Source organism: Echeneis naucrates, chromosome 9 (assembly GCF_900963305.1).
Source record: "Echeneis naucrates chromosome 9, fEcheNa1.1, whole genome shotgun sequence".
In the NCBI taxonomy this organism is placed as follows: Eukaryota; Metazoa; Chordata; class Actinopteri; order Carangiformes; family Echeneidae; genus Echeneis; species Echeneis naucrates.
Window position 1 is genome coordinate 21,398,616 of NC_042519.1, and position 24,090 is coordinate 21,422,705.

At 42.9% G+C, this 24,090-nt stretch overlaps 1 protein-coding gene across 2 annotated transcripts; it reads left to right on the forward strand.

The window, feature by feature from the left end:
- The first annotated feature begins 1,584 nt into the window (after window positions 1-1,584).
- On the forward strand, window positions 1,585-11,817 carry prodhb (proline dehydrogenase (oxidase) 1b). Of its 2 annotated transcripts, none has more exons than XM_029510492.1 (14): window positions 1,585-1,860; window positions 2,595-2,794; window positions 4,657-4,691; window positions 4,782-4,931; window positions 5,124-5,188; window positions 5,282-5,398; window positions 5,525-5,598; window positions 6,269-6,350; window positions 6,807-6,899; window positions 7,131-7,277; window positions 7,866-8,041; window positions 9,118-9,216; window positions 9,329-9,417; window positions 10,778-11,817. In XM_029510492.1, exons 1-14 carry the CDS (start codon window positions 1,624-1,626, stop codon window positions 10,966-10,968), a joined length of 1,755 nt encoding a protein of 584 aa, XP_029366352.1. In that variant the 5' UTR covers window positions 1,585-1,623; the 3' UTR covers window positions 10,969-11,817. The 2 variants fall into 2 exon arrangements, with proteins under 2 accessions (XP_029366352.1, XP_029366353.1); XM_029510493.1 differs by lacking the exon at window positions 1,585-1,860 and adding an exon at window positions 2,260-2,369.
- The last annotated feature ends 12,273 nt before the right edge of the window (window positions 11,818-24,090 follow it).

The window sequence follows — 24,090 nt, forward strand, 5'->3', positions numbered from 1 at the left end:
ATTTACACAATATTTATCTCTGTGCTCTCCACTTTGTACACTACAACTTGACATATAACTGGTGGATGCTCGGCGGCGCCGCGTAGTGGGCAGGGTAAGCTGGCACCCCCAGAGAAACTTTAAAGATTTAATGCGAGTGGATTTGGGAAAGCCCAGGTGGAGGTCTGAGTTGCACTCAGGTGAGGGGGCCCATTCATTGCAGCTTGAGGCTTTAAATTTTGATTTTAGGACTAATTACGACCAATGCAACACCCTTTTCAGCAAGTTGTTGCACAGCCGTGCCCAAACTCCATTCCAGTGGTTGGTTTTGTTTGGGCACTGCTGAGATTTGGGTCCAAAATAAAGTCATTCATTACTCCACTACAACTACACTACTTTTTTTTTTTTTTTTTGGTTTTTGTGATACACAGTGGCAACGAAGCGCACAATTCAAGCCAGCAGAGAAGAGTGCAAATGCTCCTGGTTGATGGATCTTTTCAGAAATTGCAACTGGAGAGAAAAAGGGGGAGAGAATTTATTATTTCTGACATGTGTTTAAGTTGTCTAAACCTTCTGCACGGGTGAATTGTGAGTCCTCGATGTATGAGAGCATTTGTATTGAAACACTGACACTGAAAGTGCTCAGTCATTTTCCTCACTAATGTGGCCGTGTTAGGACTAATAGGAGGCTGACTTACATGGGTGGTGTATCATCAGGTGTCATTTTCAAAGCCTTCCATGGCGGTGAGGTATATTTTTTCTTGCGAGATTTGAAATTGTGGACCTGAGGCAAAGAATTCAAGTATTTGGCCGTAGCTATTTCCTAATAGACAGAAATTAAACTCCTCCAAGTAAAAACAAGGATTGAAATGTTATTATATGCTCACATAAGATAATATAATTGGAATTATGAGGATACTTTGCATAGAAGAGTGTGCTCTTATGAGGCACATTGTAAAGGTGTAAATTAAATCCAGACTCTAATTTCATACCTATCAGTCTATCTGGACAGACTGTTACTGAGTACCCAATCAGTCTCTTATCCTCTTGAGACTCTGCAATTCTTTTTTGTCCGATGAAGAGGACATCAGTTTTTGCCTGATTCCTCTAATACTTCTGGACACGGTGATAAAACATTCAAACATGCAGATTTCCTCTCTGCATGTTTAAATGTTTTATGTTTGACATCAGTGACGTCCTGTTGCGTTTGTTATAAAATTTTATTAAAGTTTAACATTTTTTTTGGTTTTTTTTACCACTTAGTTTATCCCCAAAAAGTCAAAATAAAAAGTTTTTTTTTTCCCCCTCTGAGTCTCAGAAGGACACGACAGCCGAAGTAAGTAAAAAAAAAAAAGTTAATAATTTGTTGTTGTTTTTTAATTGAACAGTTAAAAAAAACAAAAGAACAAAAAAAAAAACAACCTGTCAGTCTAAAAGTGGGCGTGTACCTGTACAGGTGAGACGGGGGGGGGATAGTGACGTTAACAGACGTCACAGCGGATCCGCCAATCAGAGCGTGGGAAATGAGCCCGTTTGGCTCTCCGGGAGTATTTTCACGGTGACCCCACCGAGGCAGCACCGACAGCCGGCCGTGTTACTGCCTGACCCCCCCCCCTCCCCCTCCCACTCCTCCTCCAGCCCGGTATGTTTTGCGTCAAAAGCTCGCCGGTCCTGAAGCGTACCGGGCCGGAACGGATCCCCTTTAAATGGCTGCTCTCCAGCCGAAGACTGCGGTCCACTTCCGCCGGAGCTCACCGAACCTCCGTAGACTTTGAGGAGACCCGGGAGGTTTATAAAAGCAAAGACTCATTAGAGCTGCTCAGAAGTTTGGTGGTTTTCAAACTCTGCTCCTTTGACATCCTGGTTGATAAGAATAAAGAGGTAAAAATATATATATATATATATATATATTGTGCAGCAGCATCAGAACAGATTGTGTGTCTGTGTGTGTTTACATGTGGACCTGACCAGGAGCATTTTTTTTTGTAATACATTTAGAATAATTGTGACTGAAAGTGAAAACTCCCATCTGGAGATGCAGTCAAAACATTTACGCAATTGTCTTCCAAACACCAACAAAGGCTGAACCGGAGACACAATACTTTGTCAAACACTGTGAACAGCCTGCAGTTGTGTGTTTGTGCCTCGGGCTGAAGTGAAACAACCTCCTCTCAGGTTACACTCTGTTTTTCCAAGTTGCCTCAGCTGTACAATAGTACTTACCCAACTTTTACTGTGGGGCAATGCTAATGTGGCGATCACGCACAAGACACTTTTAAGTGAATTATAGTCGACTTTGGCCTTGCTGAACTGAAGGTTTACGTCTCTGAGGCCTTCGTGGAGTTGATGAAAAACTTGGCAAGCGGGAGACAGCAGATGCAAAACAGAAGGTTAATCGACATGATTTAAATTCCTTTCCTCATGAAAGATCAACTTGTCTGTCTGTCTGTCGTCTTTTTCAATAACTGTCCGGAAGATGTGTTGCTTTGAAAACACGCCTAGAGAAGAACCCCCCCCCCAGAAATATCCGAAGAATTGATCCAGATTATTAGGCGCATAATAAGTCTGTCTAAAGTGGTTATGTGGTTATGTCCTCTCTCTGTCTCTCTGTCTAGATAATGGACCTCGGTAAGACGATCCTGGGCCAGAGAGCCTTCAGCCAGTTCATGAAGATGACATTTTATGGTCAGTTTGTAGCCGGCGAAGACCACGAGGCCATCAGGCCGTTGATCCAGAAGAATCGGGCCTTTGGCGTCGGCTCGGTTCTTGACTACAGCGTGGAGGAGGACATCAGCCAGGAGGACTCAGAACATGAGTAAGAAAAACTGGCTTACTATCGTATTACAGCCAAAAAAAAAAGAGAAGCTTTTGACTCCATGTTGTCAGTGTTTCAGACATATACGAAGGAATTACAGTACGCATGCCACAGTTCAACAATACCCTCTTGTTTGTTGCTGAAAATAGATTCATTATTTATGACAGCCTGGAAGTTAACAGCAGCATCGACGACACGATTTGCTGGCTCGGTCTTGGCCCCCTTGTCCTGGATTGGCTGGCTGGAGAGAATTTCTGACTTGTTAGGAATCCTGTCACATGGAGAGCACAAGGCAGCGACTATCTGATCTGTCAGCTGATATAAACTTGGATGACAGTGCAGACTTTATGGACAGCAGCAGCAGCAGTGCTGCTTTATGCTGGCCGGGGGAATTAATGCATTATGAGTGATTAGGGCATTTCATAACCCAAAATATTACAATTTTTTATTTTTATTTTTATTTTTTTTAAGAAAAAAGGACATTTTTGCCCATTTAGGAGTTGGCTCCCAGTAAAATCAGTGAAAATAATTTCCAACAATAATTCATCTGATGCCCGTTTCATTGGGTGAAAAAAAGAAAAATGCACTTGTCAGGTTTATTTCACATAAGGATAACAGTCATCCGGAGAAGACTGACCTTATACATCACGCTCAACAGCTCTGTTTCTACAAAGGCCAGATGCAGCGAATAAACAAAGCCGCGAGGCAGTATATTTAAGTATCCGTCTGTTGACAGAGTGGCAGCCAACTGCAATGTCACCTTATGCCAGACAGAACATCCTCTATTACTGTGGTGTTATCAAATTCTGCAATGTGATAAAACTCCCAGCCAAGGCCTTCGCTGACTTTTTTGACCCTTGTTGTACTTTAAATCTGTGTAGGTATTTTTCCCCGACATCGTATCACAACAGCTTGGCTTATATACTTTGTCTGAGTTGCCCGCTTGGAAAGATCAAAAGCGGTATCACACCTCAGCCTAAAAAGCTTTTGTTTGGCGAACGTGCACTCTTCCAACCGTAAGGGTGGAGGACAAGGTATATTAAGTCAGCTTGATCTCAGACGGCAGGATTTGATGGGCACTCGAACGATCTGTCAACAACATTAGTCAGTCAGAAGATGAGAAACAGAAGTGATTCCTGGCTTCATAATGAGGGCATTAAACTAAGCCACATTCTCTTCACTACATCTGTGAATTTTAAAGTTTGGATTTGACAAATTTTTATGCTGTTTCTGGCATTTTGAAACACAACCAATATTTTCCTCTGAGATTTTAGTTGCCTTTTTTTATTTTACATATAACTTCAATCATTGTTTAAATATCTGAATGGTTAATGAATAATTGTGAAGAACAGCACTGGTAGAGGGGCCTGGGCCGCTCAATAAAATGTGACTGATAGTAGATTTTATTTTCAGTCAGTTTCACCCCCTTTTCTCCAATAAGAGTTTCTTACAAATGCCAACAAGGCAACTCTCCCTCCCCGGCCTCGAAAACCTGCTGACGTCTCTGATGTCCCGCGTGCTTACTGTTCAGTCATCTGCACATTGAGCCGCTACGTCTAGCATGAGTCCCCCAGTGCCTTATGATGAGGGAGGCGGGGGGTACACGAAGTGTGGAATGAAGCGACATCTGCCCCCTCCGTAGGGTCAGCAGGCTGACAGCGGGACAGTTCACTAAACACAGTGTCAGCCTCTGGCATGCCACTGCCACAAGGCCAAGATGTTCACAGAAAGAATGCTAGGTCCCAAACTGAGCTCTAAAAAAACGTCTTGAAAATGTTTTGCTGAAGTTATTTGAAGTATTTCCCAAAGTCAGGGCGCATGAACTTTTATTATCACTTTGCATTCTTTCCCTTCTGCCGTAGCTCACGTCTATCCGCTGCAGACAAAGTGAGCGAAGGTAAGCTATATTCCTTTTGTTCTTGTTTGCGGGTATAGTAGATGATGTAATTAGAAGTAATAGAGATGCAAATTTTGTTTTCACCTTCAGGCAGTGACCGCATGGAGGAAAAATACGGAGCGCACAAACAGTTCGAGGACTGCGCTGGGGGAGTGACCGGAGCCCGTACGTACTTTGATGCTGATGAGGCCAAATGTGACCAGCATATGGAAACCTTCATCAAATGCATCAAAGCGTCGGGTAGGAAAATGGAAATTAAATCACATCAATAATACAACTGAAAAATATGTCTGTTTTAGTTGCAGCTCAGTGCAGGCTCATATGCTTTGATATTTGGAAATAACATCATGCTTCTAATCATCTACTAATGAAGATGGTCTGGCTCTGTAATCCAATCCAGGATTTAGCATTTCTGTGTGTTTGCCTCTGCAGGTGGGAGTTCAATGGACGGCTTCTCTGCCATCAAAATGACTGCTCTAGGACGACCTCAGTTTCTGGTAAGGCATTAAGTGTGTGAATAAATTCTATGTGAAACAGGTCAGGTGATGGTCTTACAGCCGTGCTTTAATTTTTGCTTTAAAAAAAAAAAGCTCAAATTCTCAGAGATCCTGGTGAAATGGCAGCGATTTTTCACCTTCCTGGCATCACAGCAGGGGAAAGATGGCCTGGAAGCCTTAGAGCAGAGGCTGGAGCTGAGGCAACTGCAGGTATGTTTTTATTTTTTTAAGCTGATGTGTAATTATAGTGATACATCACAGACACAGTACGTGGCTGCAGCTACAGGCGTTACTACACTGCGAGCAGTGCAGTCCTTCACATGTTTTTATCTGAAGGATTTCCTGACCAAACTGGGTGCAAGAGGCGACTTTCACGGCTGGTTTGCTAGCAGGAACCAAGAAACTTCAGGGTAAGAAAGAATGCAGACATTAAAATATACACAAACAATATTGAATAACCATTAACTATCTTTAAGGCGTTGTCGATGTTGCACTTGGGTAAATATTTAAATATATTAAAAGCAATTTGGAAGAGAATTCACCCAATGGAAAGTTATGAAAATAAAAATGTATCATGTCCAAACGGATTGTAATGTGTAATGCAATGGTCACGCTTCACAAACTGGATTAATTACAACATGAAACGATGTCAGAAGCATCACTATTCGTCCAATATGCAGAAAATAAAAAATCCATATTTCATTGCATTTGTTCTTCGTTTATTCAATGTCACAGTTCATTGTACAGTGCCTGCACAACATTGCTGCTTGAAGACAAATCATTTATTGAAAATAAGATTACTTGTGATTTTTAAATGTGTTTGTGGTGATGTTAGAATCGTATCAGATAAATACAAAAATGTTAAAAGATCGAATTAACAATACTTTTAAGTCACGATATCTTTAACTATTATGACAGTTCTAAGATTTTATCTCTCTGTTTCAGCTTTATTTCAGTCCATCATTCAATGATGTGTATTGCTAGAGAGTGACAAGGGGAAAAAAATATTACACTAAATGGTGGGTAATATTTTAGATTCACTGAAGTGGTGTAAAACCTGCCTGTCCTCTGCCCTGACAGATGCATTGACATGCTCGACTGGAGAAGCCTCATAGACGGCAGAACAAAGACGTCAGACCTCCTGGTTGTCCCGAATGTAAAGGTTAATAGCATAACACACTGACAGAGAGTGACAATAACTGAGATGAAAAATGCAGTTTGCAAAACAGCCCTAATCTTTGAATATGATTCAAGACCCGAACTCGCTGGGAGACCGCGGACGACTTGCTATTTGCTCTTTCCAAATTTCATACGTACAATTTACAGCAGGCCGGAGACTCAAAGTGTCAGCAGCACCAGATTTCTACCGGAATGATGGATAGGAGTGCAGTCGCATGAATATAGATATTGGTTAATGTCGGCTCTGGGTTGACGAAAGGCGCAGGTTAATTTCACTTCCACAAAAATCTGATCACGTTAGCTTCCAACGTTTCTGTTGACCTTGGACCAAAGACAGCTGAGGGCTGGATATAATAAGAAACACTGACAGGCTTTGTGCTGTGTGATAGCAGCTTCATTAGCATCTCATGGCGTGTGCTCTCCTGGGTTGTGTGCTCAGCAAGGTGAGCTGGAGCCTCTGCTGCTGAGGTTCACTGAAGAGGAGGAGAAACAACTGGCCAGGGTGCTACAGCGTATGGACATCTTAGCCAAGGTAATCAGTAGAACATATCTATTGTTAACTATGGATTTACATCAGAGGCCTCTAGATATCACAGGGCTGCTAGCCAGGATGTTATCTGTAATATAAAAGAAAGACAGAACCGCTTTTTACATTTATTTAGTGAAGCAGAGCTTCATTAAGTGAACTTTTGAATGAAGATTTAGAATAACGAGCACTGCTGGGTGATATTATGCCGAACTAACGAGCTCTCTCATATCCCAGCATGCCCTGGAGAACGGCGTCCGTCTGATGGTGGATGCAGAGCAAACCTACTTCCAGCCAGCCATCAGCCGGCTGACGTTAGAAATGCAAAGGATCTACAACAGAGAGACGCCTGTCATCTTCAACACGTACCAGTGCTACCTAAAGGTACGACCCCACAGCTGGAAGAAAAAAGGACCAGATGTTCTGGGCTGCCTACGAAGCTCCCGCTGTGACATTTTGCAAAACGTTGGTGATCAGATTCCGTGATTATTACAGCAACAACTTTGCTTTATTTTTATCTCTCTCTCTCTCTCTCTTTTTTTTTTTTTTTTTTTTTCCCAAGTAGCGCATATTAAGTAATAAAATAACACAACACACATTCAACATTTTGTCACAATGAATTGTCGTAGTTCATGATAACAGGGTCGCTCACACCAGAACAAGGCAAGTTCTCCTTATTGTGTTACTTTTTTTCTCCCCATGAGAGTAATTTATGTAGAAACACAAGCACAAAGTGATGTCAGCACAATCCTGTTTGACTAATTGACACTCACCAAGTTATGGGCTCGTTCTGACTTTGTCTCTGTTGGCTTGCAGCCAATGGAAAGCCTGATACATGATGAGAATGAGAATAATGTGAACCGTCATTAGGCTCTGTAAGAGCTACAGTAGTTAGTCTGAATGGAAATGCGATCCCTCGCTCAGCCCTCTATGAAGCATTTTGTGCCACCTTTGTGTGTCTCTGCTCTGCAGGAGGCTTACGACAACGTGACCGTGGACGTGGAGCAGTCGCGGCGCGAAGGCTGGCATTTCGCTGCCAAGCTAGTGCGCGGGGCGTACATGTATCAGGAGCGAGAGAGGGCTGCTGAGCGCGGCTACGAGGACCCTATTAACCCCGATTATGAGTCCACCAACAGGATGTACCACAGGTAGGAGAAAAGTCTGCCCTCTGCCTTGTTAAGTTCCTACAACTGTCCAAATCCACACCTGATGTTTCTTCCTTTTTTCCTTTTTTGCCAAGTTGACTGCTAATTTCTTCAGTAATTGATTCATGAGGCTGGAAAAGTGACAGTAAATTCTGGTGTTGGAAATAACATTTTGACTTTGAAAACACATATCCTGACCTGAAACATGAAACAATGCCAATGGAAAACTTATCTTGGCACTGAAAAAAAAAGTGTCAGTTGCATTTTTCAGCTCTGGCTTTGTTTTTTGCTGTCACATTCCCCCCCTTTTTTTTCAGTGCCAAAATTTTATATTCTTGTTGTCAGCTCATATTAATATAACTGCATGCTACAACAGTTTCTTGCACAAACACACCACAGGAAAAGAACCCCCCCCCCACCTTCCTCTTCTCCAAATTTTTCCATTTGTTTGTCAAGTTTAAACCGGCTGCCTCTTAGGTACAGCAGGGGGATTTAAATTTAGAGGAGTGGTCCTTCAGTTGGAGTTTGTGGGGTTATCATGTTGTGCCAGCAGGCTTCCGCCCTGTTGTGTTCTTCCAGTGTCTCTTACGGAAACCATCTCGCTCGGGGGGTGAACTGACATTACTAGACAACGGCAAGCTAAAAAAAAAAATCAAACTGGGGAGATCAATATGCACTGCACACACACACTAAACAAACAGAAAGGCCGTACATCAACATAGGAAAGGCACGAGGTTTGGCTGATACAGCACAGCATGAAGTGGGATTCAAAACTTTGCAGATGGTAGAAATTTACATGCATCCAAACACAGCAGAGCAGAATGGTTGAGTTAGATTTATGGAAAATAGCTTTAGTCTTAATTGTGTGAAGGCATATTTACACCACACAATGACTCTCACATGCTAATGAGAAATATTTGTGTAATGAGAAGAATCTAAGCTGCATTTTGAATGCAATGCGCGGCATCATATGCAGTTTAAATTTGATTATTAGCAGTTCAGTCGAGATCAGTTGCTGTATTTTCTACTTAAAGGACAAAAATGTGTGTGCTTTTATTTGTCTGTCTTTGACTGTGTAGGTGTTTGGATCATGTGCTGGATGAGATTGCGCTCAACAGAAAAGCCAACGTGATGGTTGCTTCTCATAATGAAGACACAGTGAAACACACCTTACAGAGGTAGTTTCGAACAAAGCGGACCGTTGAAAACACAATTGATTTTTTTTTTCCCGTCTGCAGCTTTGGATCTGGACAAACTGAGTTATTTTCTTTCTCTCTCCCTCTCATTCAGAATGAATGAGCTGGGTCTCTCTCCCACAGACAACAAGGTGTTCTTTGGCCAGTTACTGGGCATGTGCGACCAGATCAGCTTCCCATTGGGTGAGGAAACGCCACGCTTACATTCACAGACACACAAAGCACACAGTGACCCTACAAAAGGCCGTTGATATAACTGCAGAGGTCACGGTGTTTTCCTGCCTAATGCCTCTGAACGACACAGGCACCCCGCAGACCACGCGGACCGAATGCAGTTCACGTCAGTCTGAGGCCGATAGCGTGACGCAGGAGCCGAGACGCCTCGGTTATCAACGAGCTGTCTGACTGAACTGCTGCAGCCGGCTCCGGCCACTTTGTCATTCAAAGACAGACGGCGCAGCAGCAGCAGCAGGCGGTTATCTGTCAATACGAGGCTGAAGTTGAAACAGCCTTGACCGGTATTGAAGTGAGCAGACACGTGTGCTTCTTTGTTGTCCTCTCAAAGGGCTGGAGCAGTCAGAGCGTGAAACGATGAAGCCGACGGGGCTGCGGATCCTCATTGTTTTGTCTGTTGGCTATTATGCCTGACTTTTCGGCGGCACCAGTGGTAGATGCCACCATTGCAATGCGAGTCACGATTTAGCGTTGGAGTTTCTTCATGGGAGTAAATTCTTGTTTGGCTGTATTTTCATGTCGAGAGACAGGAAATGAGACAAAGACACATAGTGTGCAACCTAACTGCTTGTTGGAGCAGAACATTTCAATTGGATTAAAAAATTGTTCCAACGGTTTGTACCAAACAAGCATGACTGGAGAATATGATTTGAAGCAGGAACAACGCATGCTGCGACAACGCTCCCCGTCAATGTTGTGACACATTTAACGTTTTCAAAATAAATAAATAAATGAATTGATTTCTATTGTACTTGGATTAATCGTGCAGCCGGTTCAGTTTTCATTATTTAGTTTTTTCGATTTGCTGGGATTTGGGGTCTTGTTTCTCATTTCGTTGTCATGTTTTGATGCCTTAGTAAAGTAATTGTGAATTTGTTTAAAAAAAAAGAAAAAGAAAGGGCAAAGAATAAACACTAGCAGAGCAATCACATAGTATGAGACAACAGCAGCTCTTCTAATCCAAACACATAAAACTGAAGGAGTCCGTGCTTATGCCGAAACCTGCCTCATTTGTGTGTCTCACTCAGCGAGGAAAGCTGAGGAAATGGAAATGACGTCCAGTTGCTCTCTGAAGTCTTACCTAGGCTTTTCGAAAACAATGTTTTTCTTTGATATTAGAGGACCTGATATCACAAGCAGGCAATCATAAATTCCATTTTACCGTCTTCAGTGAAAGCCTTGGGAAGGATATTCGCAGATGAATAGACAAATAAACTGATTTATCTTTGTTTATACTCCTCACCAGTTGTGCTCAACAGAGGCCTTTTTGTCTTTTGTTTCACTCCATCCCAATCCTCCTCCTCTCCAGGTCAGGCGGGCTTCCCTGTCTATAAGTATGTCCCCTATGGGCCGGTTGATGAGGTGATGCCCTACCTGTCCCGGAGAGCCCAGGAGAACAGAGGCTTCATGAAGGGTGCCCAGAAGGAGAGGGAGCTGCTCTGGAAGGAGCTGAAGCGCAGACTTGCCTCTGGGGAACTTCTGCACAGACCCGTGTACTGAAAACACAGAAGAACAAGAGCCAGCGAGGAGAGTGTGTCAGCGTGCTGAGTTTTTATGTCTTCTCCGGTTGACGGCTGCTGCTGTGACTGTCTATTCTACCGCTCCCTGGATGTATATCTCCTGTTCTAGCCTGTCCCGGGCTTTTCTCGCTGACGGACCGTTTCTGCATGTCACTCTCTTTTTCTGTCATCGCGCTCTTGTTTTTCTCCATTTCCTGTTCCCCCGTCTGCTCCTGACTGATGTTGCCCACCTTCGCCCCCTTCCCTCACTCACATATGCATTAACCATGTTCTCTCTATTCCTTGCCTTATCTGCCTCTACATCCATAAGCATTCTTCACTTGCATGTCCTGCCATTGTCTACGGAGCTCCGACATCCATCACGCAGGCATCTTTACTACTCCAAAAGGACTCCCTAAAATGTCAGCGAGACTGGGGCGGACATCTGTTTTTATTACCCTATTTATCTTGAGGTGGGACAACAATAATAAAAATAACAGGCTTGATTTAAAAGGTAGTTAAAGAAGCATCAATATTCCCCTCCTATAGTATGATTTTTTTTTTTTTTTTTTTTTTAGACTCTCACTATCCCGCAGAGGCCTCTCTGCATCGTACGCGAGTGTAGGGGGTTGCAGGGTTGGATTGCTGGTTTGAAAATGGTGCCTGTGTATGAATCGATGGCAAAGTATAAATGGTCCCTCACAGCACCTCCCTAGTCTCCTAGAGGGTTTTATTGTATTTACCGGAGAAGCTATATTCCAGGTCACAGAGACGTTACGTGAGAACACTGTGTTGAATCTTCAGGGAGTAATTCTCTTTTATATACACAATGCAGGTGCACGCAAGTGTGACAGGTTGTTTTTGTTTTTTTTTTTTTCCTTTTTCTGTTATGACAGATAATATGCAGCATGATACTAAGCTAGACGGATGCCTTCTGGCATAATTTTATCTTTTTGGTTAATTAAATCTCTTATTTTTGATGATGTAAATATGTTTGAAGACAGTGTCTCCATTTGTTGCTTTTGCATGTCTCACTTTATGGACCTGTGAAATTTCTCACATAAATTAGTAGATTAGAGCAAAGAATCTTGGTGAAGCTTTAATTACAGACTTGATCTTATTGACCGCAATATTATTGCTGCAAGGTGTTTGTACAGCTTCCCTTGTTTTGGGGTTTAATTCTGTTACGTATTCATCTCGGTTATTGATACATAATTAGTATCTGAGTCAGAGGGTAACCAGGCTTCAGGATAATTATGGCCTTGTCACTTTATGAGAGCAGTCAGTGCTCTGTAGACCATCGTTTAATTACCCATGATGCTACGCTCAGTACAGATCACAGAAATTGGATGCATTAATCATTACTCAGAAAAAAGTTTAGTGGCTGTTAAGTTTTAGTGAGCCAACGCGCCACAGAGCTGTCACTGCTGCTGTATTCTATCGGTTTAATTAAGAATCCGGTCTCCTTTTGATGTAAGATGTGCCTTTGGATATACATTTGGCAACAAATCCTTTCCAACACCGCACTGGACTTTCTCAGGTTAGCTTCAGCTGCAAAGACGATTCAGAGGAGTTCTAGTGTGTGGGGGGAAAAAAAAAAAAAAAGACGCACAACTTCTGAGAAATCGAGGCGAAACTTCTGCCTGTGTTAAAACTCAGGCATATATACGAGTCAGCTTAGGCAAATTTATTTTATGGATGAATGTTGACATTGTATTGGGAGAGATTGGAGCATGGCATAGATGCACCGGATTTCTCTACCTACCTTCACTGTTGGCTCCATGCAGTTCGAGTATTTGTTTAACCATACTCTTGACTTTGTGCTCAAAGCACAAATACACGACAATACACGACAGATTTGTTGTAAGGTTTTTTTTTGTTTGTTTTTTTTTTGCTGATGGCCATTTAGTCTCTAATTAAGACGATAGCCTTACAACAAGAAAAACGATGAATTAATGAATATTTTCACAAAGAATTGAGACAGCCGCAGAAAAAAAAAATCCCAGAATGTCTGTAATCATACGCACAGTATGAGATGATGCTGGGAAAATTTATTTCACTCCAGGAGGGCTGAGAAAGTTCAGAGCTATCGTTTTCCGTTATGGAGGAGGCTGATTCGTAAATGATGTTTTTCATGTAACCACACCTAAATATTCGTTTAAGTGATTTGATCTCCTCAACGTTTTAGTTGGAAGTAGGGAATAAATCAGCATACTCCCACGTGCTGCTGTAACAACATCAGTAGTACGCACTCACTAACCACCTACTGATCGACCTTTGGCTGCCGTTTGACTTCAACCGCTGCAGGAAAATCCCGTTTTGTCAGTTTCTAGTGAAACAAGCTGTATTGTGTGTGATGCCAGGTGGCTTCTTTGTTTAAGTCGTTTAATCCATATAACTCTAACTTCAATAGACTGGAGATAAGATTAAAACACAGAGGAGACCTTCAACAATAGACAGCTGACTGTGTTTTTTTTTTTTTTTTTTGTGAGCATCATTTTTTTCATGGCCGGCTAGAATGACAAGCAGCGTATAGATCAGTCTGTTGGCGTCGGGCAAAAAGCTGCAAGACGTGTCAAAATTTTTCAACCAAGGCTCAGTAGGCTCAGATGTCTAACTAACAAGGAGCGAACGGGGTATTAACCTTCTGCGAGATGCACAACATTTCCACAGGAAACTAATTGGACACACAGCAGTAAAGGTACAAAAGCAACCGAGGCCTCAACCAGAGCGCTTCATAATTTATATCTACTGATGCTCGATGATGATCTAAATTCTAGAATGTACAAACATGTTGGCAAGCACAAACAAACAAATAAAACTTAACAGAGCAAAATGCTGATGGCTGACGTCTTCAACACTTCAGACAAAAATGAAACAGTCATCGGAAGGCTTTTATGGGCACTTGTTTCTTTCTGTCTCTGGCGTGATGTTCATTCGTGGATTCGTTTGTTTTCACACCATTGCTTGTATGTAGAAGGAGGCCGTGCTGTGGCCTGAAGCTGAAATAACTCAAAGACTGGGAGAACCAGTTCCTCGCTTATTATTTCCATTTTTTTTTTTTAACATGTAAAACTTCTGAAAGCGACCTTGTGTGGAGTATCTCAATATTCATGTCATCCAGAATCAGATCACGCTGGCAGAAAACCTGGAATATCATGATGATGAGATAGAAAGCAACATCCGCAAAGGCCAGTTGGGCCGCGTTTAAACATCAGAGTGGACAACTTTGGCTTTCTTTTTTTTTTTTTGACCTAGAATGTCTCCAGCTGTATCTGTACTGCTCACCCACATACTGTAAAACTACTGTAGGGGTGCGTTAAATCCCCACCTGTCCTGTCAAACCACATTGATGTTTGCAGTTATTTTCCCTCGCGGACAGCTTACTGTTTGACTTGTCAGACCGCCTCAAGTAAATTAGCACTTGTTAGTGCTGTTTAGCAACACAGCAGACTCACAGCTATTCATATCGTTGGCCGAACCGACCAAACAGCTTTGTAAAAATGTAGATTTCATCTGCGCCTCTCACGTTGACTCTCACCTGGCATTTATCCACAGAAATCAAGGAAATCTGTGTTGTTCATCAATGCTGCTTAGTGAGAAATGTAACGAATCGTTGGGCTGAGTTGAGCCTGGCCGCAGTGAGATGTGAACCAGCGAGTAAACAAATGAGTCGTAAACACAACAGATGGTAGAGACGATGATGGTTCTCATCTCTCCGAAAAGAGCAACGGAACAAAGCACAAAGGCTCAAAAGTGGAGGGAAGGAACGTTTTTTTTTTTTTTTTCCGGTTTCCATCTCGCACGTTGTCAAGTGGGCGTGATGGAAAACACTTTGAATTCACACGCCGAATGCCTCGCATCACGCCGTCTCCACTGTGCCATCAAACACAAATCACTGAAATCTGCCGCTGGCAATCCTGAGTTGATGAGTCCAGCTGAGCATTGTCACTCAGCGCAGGTTGTGTGGCAGGTAGGTGAAAAAATTTAAGTGCAAATAGCCTATCACACCTCTGCCAAAGTAATTATCGTTATTATTTTCCTCCAGTCAACCTGCTGTGGCTACTGATGGATTTGTGTTTTTGGTAATCTCATTTGGAGGTGAGTAAAGACGTTTCAGAAGTCTAAGGAAAAAAAAAAAACAAAAAACCCAAAGGCCAGGACAGCCGGCTGCCAATCTGCTCCCCCTCAAAGTCACCAGTTAAAGTGGATGAGCCGATTTCTTCTGCCCCCACCACCACCACCACCACCACCACCACCCACCAACCCTAACACAAACCTTTTGTTCTGTGCCAGTGAATAGCGCCCATGTATTATAGATCATTAAACCGCTTTCATCTCCTCTCTTTGAGATGCATGCTGTTTTCCCTTTGAAAGTGATAAGCGTTGGTGCAGAACGACTGAGTAAAAGAAAGAAAGTAGAAGAAGGATTTTGATGTGTGTGTGTGTGTGTGTGTGTGTGTTTGTGGACTGAAGAGGAACCTGCTTGGAAAATACCACCCGTCTGTAAAAGAGCAGCGCGAGCAACTCGTCACAGCTACCAGACAAACAGCCTGGTTGAAACAGTCGACCCCAAGGCTTAAATTTCCCACCTTTGGCCCAAGACGCGCTCGCACAAATGTATCATGGTGCTCGAGCATTAGCGTGCACACAGTGTGCACATGCAAGTGTGGAGAAATGGACAATATGTGAAAGCAGCATGTATGCACAGCCATGCAGATTCATGCACCACCACTATAAACTCACACACACACACACATCAGTTCCCATATCTATCAGTCTGGGGTGAGAGATGATTTGAAGCGCCTCACAATGTTTTGATCATTAGTTTGGACTCGTGGAGTGCAGCAGCAGTGAAAAATGAGAGTGCTATCTCATGGCCACCTGTTCTTTTAATAAGAAAAAGAACAATTCCTCATCACAGGATGGATACCTGATGCCTGGGGAGGAAAACCACGTGTGTGTGTCTGTGTGTGTGCAGTTGGCCGAAGGTCTATTTGTGCCTGGATTGCGTGTATATCTGAATCCAATTGTGCCTATATATGTCTGTAGATATATTGTATATACACAATAGAGCCGGGATAGAAGTAACAAATAAATCCTCCTGGAGCACAAAGATAATACAGTAGATATCTGGCACCGGAGTGCAGGTTACTGTGTTCACTCCCAAGGTTTGACTATATTTCAGATTTACAGCTGTGGACACACTTTTGTTGCTTTGTGAGAAGTTTTTCATAAAAAGAGAGAATACACTGGGTTTTTAGTGCAATGTCAAAAGCAGTCTGCAGGGAAAAAGGACTTTTACCAATTTTACCTTTTGGTTCAAAAAGGATGATAATATTCTGTGTTAGCTAATGTAGTCTTGGAAAAATGTGTGTGACGTGAATGTGGATTTTGTGTCATTATTTTTCAGGCTATTAACTTACTCCGAAATCTGCATATTGAAAATAGTTCAGAAGGAAGTCTACCTGAAAAAACATTAGGAATAATGCTTTTTCCATGTTTGAATCAAATGTGGGACACCCGACTGTGTCTGAACTGTGTGAAGGCAATTTTGAAATCACAATCTAACTCTAAAATGAACAAAATGTTTTTAAGTGTGCTGTTTTCAGATTTTGCATTTCAATTTTAAACCTCCCTTGCATTGAACAGTGTCACTGAACATCGTGACAACAGCAAATCGTTTACACTGATATTCTATAAAAGAATAAATCCCCAGTGCTGTTGGTTTGCCTGCATGTGGCATTCTGGCTGTTTGCCCATTTCTTTGCATGCATTATTGGCTGTGTTGTGTTTACCTATGGAAAATAGCATGATAACTAGCAAATGTGACGGGGTGCTCTGGGATTTTGCAGATCAAATTGGCTTGCCCGAACGGTAGAAGGAACATTTACCCAACCGGTGATTCTGAGATGAAAGCAGAGAGAGAAGATTTCTGAGCAGACAAATAGTGAGCGACCAGATAGATGTTTGGATTTTTGGAGTTAAACTGAATCACTTCCAGAATTCACCATTATTCCCTTAAATCTCTCTTTGTCCAACCTTTAAGATATAATCCCCGTTGCCTTTGTCCACCAAAGGAAAATGGAGATGAGACCTTAAAAACTGGACAAAAACACACATGGACAGATATGACTGCACACATACACACATTATGATGAGGCGATGTAAACAAACCTCCCTCACACACTTACAGCCCAAGTTTAAAAAACCTGCTATGGAGCTGAAATTACAGTACAGTCCAACCAAACGAGGAAAGTTGTGTAAGCCGTGAGCTGTAAGACACTAAAATGCCCTTTAGAGCTGAGTGGAAGCCAGCAAGTCGCTTTTTGGAAGAAAATTTTTGGAGAAAATTCCAATTCATGTGGTTTTCCATCCACCGCCATTCAAACAGGTTTGTTGCAGTAAACAGCTGGAGGCACTAAATTAAAGGCACCTGATTTTACTAGAGTGTTTTTTTTCTTTTTTTTTTGATGCAGAAGAAAAATGCTGCCAAGAAGGAGCAGCAGTCAGATAATGTTGGAAAAAAAGGCAAATATTTGACATTCATGACTGTCTGAGTATTTTTTTTTTGTGTGGCCATTTCAGAGGCCTGTTTCGTGAAGATCATGATTTAAATCTGGTTCCTTTGCATTTTATTGTATTGAAGCTGCAAATCAACTTTCCCACCTTTTTTTTTTTTTTTTTTGTAACTGAACTGTCAACTTTTTCAGTGTTCTGTTTTTTCATTAGAAACTGAGTCATGCAGTTTATTGTTCATCTAGAAATATGGACTACAGCTGCTTTTAGCTCACATCGTTAACTTGTACAACACGCTATTCGATAGCGATCACACAATACGAGCCACATCATTGACTTCACAATTCAATTGCACCCAATTTTGATGAAGTTAAATTTTCACTCATTCTCTCTCGTTATTGCTCCTCCAGTGAAATATGAAAGATGAATTGCACGGACCTATTCAATAAAGTTAAAAAAAAAAAAAAAAAAAAACAACAGCTGAAGTTAAAATACATTTGGCTGTTCAGCAGAACACAATGAACAAATGATTGAATCAAATGGGCCTCCAGAGTGAACACTAAGTCATTTGACCCTGGAGGCTTAAATTACACTTCCTCTTACCCATTATGAGCCAATTTTGGCACAATATAGAGAGCACATACATACATAATACACAACATATAACACAACACAGCATACACAACATGCATACAGTGGGCACGTTGAACAGACTTGAAGAGAAGAGCAGTAGAGGTGAGCTGTCAGCACTAGAGGATTATCTGATCCTTCTCCAAACAGGATGAGAGAAATGTCTTGTTTTATTTCCGGCTGATGAGTCAAAAAAAAAAAAAACAAAAAAACAAAAAACGCCTCTCCCTTCTTACACAACCGCAGGCTGAACGTGATTTTTGTGGATAAGAGAACCAAGTCACATCTTCATTGATTTCTCCAACTCATGGAGGGCATTTGAAAGGGAATAAAATGGACATCTCATCTGTTCTCATTCAGCGTTTCGGACACCCACGGCCTCTCCGAAGCCACGATCATGACGCCTATATGAGGAGAATGAACTCACAGAGCTCAGCTGAGGTGAGCTTCCTGCGAGGAAAAGAGAAGGAGAGGAAGAAACCACCAAACAAACAAACAAACAAACAAACAAACGTGTTATTCCCGCAACCAACACCAGGGGGCAATAGTAATCTACACGCCCTACGTATGAACCTCAGCACAGCTGTGTGTGTGAGAAAAGGGATCCTCAGCAGCATCTTCTCCTCCACAATCCTCACTCCTAAAAAGCCCCTTTTAAAAAGGCTGTATGAAAATTCATCGCACTTTCAACCTATCCTCGACCTATTTTTGGGAAATCGGCTGCTTGGCTTCCTTTGATTCCCCCCACCCCCACCATAATCTGTCTTTTCGTGATGAGGATTTTGAAAAGACAAAGAAAATATTGGCAAGTTGGTGGGGCAAACACAAAAATAAAAAAACAAAAATCTAAACACGGAGGCAAACGCAAGCGATGGCTTGAGACGTCTGTGTTAAAAATAGAACCATAATACCCAACGTGTCTGTAATTTTTCCATAAATTACCTAAAGAACATATGGCAGCTACACACCCACACACAGAGAAACACAGCACTTTCTTCCTCCTTCTTCATCTTTTTTTCTGCCATTTCAAACGGCTTCCCGGCAGCCCAAACGCGCCACCGTCAGCGGGTGAGAGCACTCCATTTCCAGAGACATGCACCGTAGTAAACACAGTAATCCCCTCCTCCATGTTTTAAGGATTAATATCATCTTTATTCATATGCATGGCAGGGAAAAACTGCTGCTCGCACACACACAAGCATGTGCAAATAACCGCCAAGTATCATGCGGACCGGCTCTGAAGCACGTGTCCTTGTCTTCTTTCCGTGGTGACATGATCCGTGGGTGGCAGATTGATTTGGTCCAGCGAGAGGGAGACACAATCAGATCAAAGAGGACGCCGTGGTGAGAGAGAGAATAAGAGAGAGGGCTGGGAGGGGGAGAGAAAGAGAGAGCTCTTCCACTTTGACTTGATGGATTTAACTCTCATTCAAAGGGACAGACTTATGACACATAGGAGAGAGACTTGCCTTTCCTTTGTTTCATCTGAGGAAGTGCTAGTGCTGGCTCCTCTACACACACACACACACACAAACACACGATAGTAACAACACCCCCCACGCTCTACTGTCCCCTCTCTCTCTCTTTACACAAACACACAAACACACACCCCTCCAGCACTAATTTTTCCTCTCCTTCCCTCTCCTTCTCCTCCCCCCCCCCCCCCCCCCCCCCCCTCACCTTCTTCTCTCTCAGAGGTGGCTCCAGCTAACAAGCCCGGGGCTCGGAGGTTGCATTAAGCGAGGTCCTCGGTCTGAGCTGGAGGAAAGAGTTTCAGAGCACCACTATCTGTCTGTTTGTCGCTGTGATAAAAGAATAAAGCTGTTAGGAGAGGACGAGGAGGAGGACCGTCATGATAGCCTTTGAGGGGGGCACAGATTTGGCTCCTGGGGGCAAGATTGTGCGTCTCTGATTTCCCTGCATGCTCAGTACTGAGGCTGATAACACACAGGCAGAGTGTAGGTGGGGGATGTGATTTTTTGAGGCACCAGGGTGGCGTGTTTCCCCGTCAGTTTGTGTGCACCGGTCCCAGACGAGGATTACCTTAGCGCTCATTATCACTCACAGTGAAGATCATCATTATTGTCTCGCCTGCTTCCCTGCCTCGCCACAGTAACTCACTGCTAATACACACACTGCTCTGAGACACACACTGTAGGCTGCAGCAAAGCAGTAAAGGGAATACGCTCTACATAAAACAAAGCTGGTTAGCAGGGAGGCTTTGCTCCCGTCAGGAAAATGGGAAAAATAAATTAATAACAACGAGGCAGCAACATATTAGCTGAGAGTGAAACACGTTCATCCATAGAGAGCAGGCAGGCGTGTGCCACTGTTAGTTTTGTTTTGTCAGAGCGAAAGCTGCTTACAAGCTGCTCCAGCCCTTTAAATCTTTAAATCTTTCACTTTCACAGACCTCGCTCACGCCCATTGTTTTCAGTCTTCTGTGCCCCATTCAAACATTACAGCCAGTTCACTGCTTGATCCGACTTTCTGCATTGAACGCGTTGTTCCCCACGTGGAAGCTTAAACGTTGACGCAGATGCTGAACGTGCTACGCCGGATGAATCTAATGGTGATGGAAAGGCGAGTTAAACTGCTTTATTTTCATTTTATCCCATTTTAGAGATGACCTGTGAGCCAAAGGCCGTGATCTGTTTCCTGCTTCGGCTTTTCACCCCCTCCACGAGCTCGATCGGAAGCACGAAGGGGGAGAAGTACCACAAAGTCGTGAAATGCATGCAAACAAGAAGATTTTCTCGCAGAAGCAGAGTAAACCTTTCACCCTCTTTTTTTCCGCTATTTGTCAAAAAGTAATCTTAAACGCTGAAAGCTGCCATCGCGTGTTGAAATATAGCCTCTATAAGAACAACTGTATTATTATTCATGAGTGACACCAAATCACATTTCACCTACATTTTAATGTTGACTGAGGATAGGTGGCGGGTTGTGAATAATGTCAAATCAAACTGTTGAAGTTCTGATTATCTCGCTTGCATGCCCGGAGAACAATAGGCCTCAGCGACTCTCATAAAGTGAGGCGGAGAGACGCCACTAATTCTTTTCATTTGCTTTTAGAACGGCATAATGACAGCCGGAGCTGTTCAACATGGTGTTTATGCGGTGAAACTTTTCCACCTCCTCGTGGTGTTTTGAATCTGATGGATGAACTTCAATCAGTCATTCAGTAACATCAGTGTAGAAAACACGTCCCCCGAGGGACGCTTTCTTGGAGCTAATCCTGCTTTCCTTTTTGAAAACAGAAAAACAAAAAGAAGGAAGCGAAAAAAAAAACAACAACAACAAAAAACTAAACAAAACAAAAAACATAAAGCGTCTGGGGGGCTTTAAAACCTGGTTTCGCTGTGTTGTGTTGAATATGAGAGGAGGAACGAACCCAAAGAGCATGGAGGGCCTTCATTAGCGCAGCTATCTGCGTTCATTTGACAGTGAAACAGAGACAGTCCCTTACGCTGCGTCTAGGTGCTTTTCCGCTTGTTTGTAGTTCTCCCTGACAGAGGACCCGTGCTCCACATTTCCCTCCACAGTGACACAGCTCCGGTGGAGTGGTGAAGGAGAAATGAGGTGTGGCCTGACGGTGTGCGAGACCATTTCTGAATGTAAACAGAGGCATTCAACGACCGCTGAGTCGCATCTGTCTCTGTCTGCAGATCAGCCGCTCTCCTCCCAACCCCCCCCCCCGAAAATATTCACCAACACGCACGCTCACGCATAAATTCATCTCTTTCTCTATCCCATCATCCCAATTCACGCTCCCTTTCAGTTGTTTAATCACTGCAGAGAATTGTGGGACACAGCGCTGTTAGGAAAAAACAAAAAAAAACAAAAAGCCCCTCAGAAAGAAGAGCAGATTTTGGCTGGGCGGCAGTCGATGCAGATTCCAGTCTCAGCAGTCCTGAACTCAGCCAACCTTGAGTTGGCGTTAAAGGAAGGTATTGAAAGATGTCTGGCTCAGTGAGGATCTCGCTGTCTCTTTTTTTATTTAACCAACTCGTGCAACCGCACACACACACACGCAAACGTCCTCTCACCTGTTTGTTTTTCTATTTCTCTCAGTTAGATTAAAGCTATTCAGAGTTTTCTCTAATCCCCCTCCCCCGTGCATCAGATTAATCTCATCATTGCTAACACCTAGAGGAAATGAGTCCCCGTCATTACCAGCTGCCGCGCTCACTGAGATATATTCTATCCGTATGTATGTGAACAGTTTTTTTTTTTTTTTTTTGCTTCTCTCTATTGCTGGGTGATATACGTGGAGATGAAACGGATACGTGCGGCTCGGAAGAAAAGCCTTTATGTTTTCTGTATAGTTCATCTGTAAGAAGAAACCACTTAAGGTCTGGCAAATGGACCGCACTTATAGAGTTTTTCTAGTTTTATCTACGACTCAAAATTACAAGCCATTCAAGTTCCCAGCTCCAAATATTCTACATGTCGCTTTGCTGCGTAGACACTCACGGTGATGGTAGTGGCGCCTGTCCTGGGCTCAGCATCTGGTCCAAGGACGCACTGCAGCCTTAGCAAAATGTCTTGACTGGTTGACTTTGCTCAATGAAACTCAAATCTGGAGCGCAGACTGCTGTTCGTCAAAGTTTTCAGGATCTTAGCAATAAAATTGATTCACACAATCAACCTGGTTCCTTGACACAGGCCCTGGCACCTCGGTAGGTCTGCCAAAAGGACTGGACTCCAGTCTGGGGTGTGCCCGATGTGTTTCTCTCCCCCCCGACCTGAGTTATCCCTCAGCCCCATCAGCGGCTCCAAAGGAAAGTTCCACTTATTTAACCATTTGGCTTTAAAGGCTCTTCGGCTGCAGATGATACATTTGTTTTGGACACAAATTAGTATCATGACTCGTTTCCTGTCATGCAATCAGCATCTCTGTCTGTTTATGCACCTCGCAGAGTAAGTGAAACCGTCTGTGGCTCAAGAGGAAGCTGAGCGAAGCTGATAAGCTGCGAAGTTTTGTCTGACGACTGCAAATTGGGAGCGTGGAGTTAGAAAGAAGCTAGCCTCTGTAATGAACGCCCAAGCAGCAAAGCCCGGGGCCGAAAAACGAGGCCAACACCGAAGGGCGGTTCCTTGAATGGCCACTTGGAGACGACTCGAAAAGAGTCAGTCATATTTAAATATGTCCAACTTTACTGCAGAGATAAACATGTTTACATAGAATCATTTAAAATTATTTGTCCCTCCATGGCCGACATTTGAAGGCAAGTTTTTGCATAATCCAGCCATTTTATGTTTGGGAACCATTAAAGAATCGAATTCTTGAAGAAATTAATGAATTTGGCCATGTTGGATTAGCTGGGAGTTCGGCTGTGATGTGTGAACTCATCCAGTTTTGTTTTTTTCAGCCATATTTGAGGCTACTCCTCTTTGGAGGAGGGGCAGATCTGCTCTGAGACTACGTCCATTTTTATGAGCAGTCTATGGATTTACGTCACATTGTAGGAGAACGTGTGGGAACGGTTTGCTTGCTATGACTCACTGGCTGCTCTTTTAATAAATGTTAAGTACAGAAGTGACACATCTGCTGTTTCGAAATGAGTTTCCTTTCTTCGCTAGTTATTTGGGTCTTGCTAGTACGAAATGAGAAACATGTCTTGCAAATTCCACACACATGATTTCAATTCACACATTTGCTCTCTCCTTATCTTCAGGTCGCTTCCAGTCCATAAAAGCACGTTGACTGGATATTGATCCATATTCTGAGTGAGGCATACTTTGCCTTTTCAGTTTTCTTTCTTTTCATGGAGGATTGTGAATTAGTCCTCAAAATGACAAAAAAAAAAAAAAAAAAAAAGAAGATGGAGGAAACATCTAATTTACCCATTATAGATTATTCCCTGCTGAATGAGATGAGATTTGAACAAACCCCAAAAAGAAACTTCGACTCCCTAATGAATCAGCTCACTAATTAAAAACCGGAGTCCTTGCAAATACAACAAGCTGC

Bases quoted from the DNA above. Each gene is read 5' to 3' on its own strand.
- prodhb (XM_029510492.1), top strand. From the start codon at position 1,624: ATGTTTTGCGTCAAAAGCTCGCCGGTCCTGAAGCGTACCGGGCCGGAA. The intron at 1,861-2,594 runs GTAAAAATATAT...CTCTCTGTCTAG, and splicing joins TGGTTGATAAGAATAAAGAG to ATAATGGACCTCGGTAAGAC. The intron at 5,189-5,281 runs GTAAGGCATTAA...AAAAAAAAAAAG, and splicing joins TAGGACGACCTCAGTTTCTG to CTCAAATTCTCAGAGATCCT.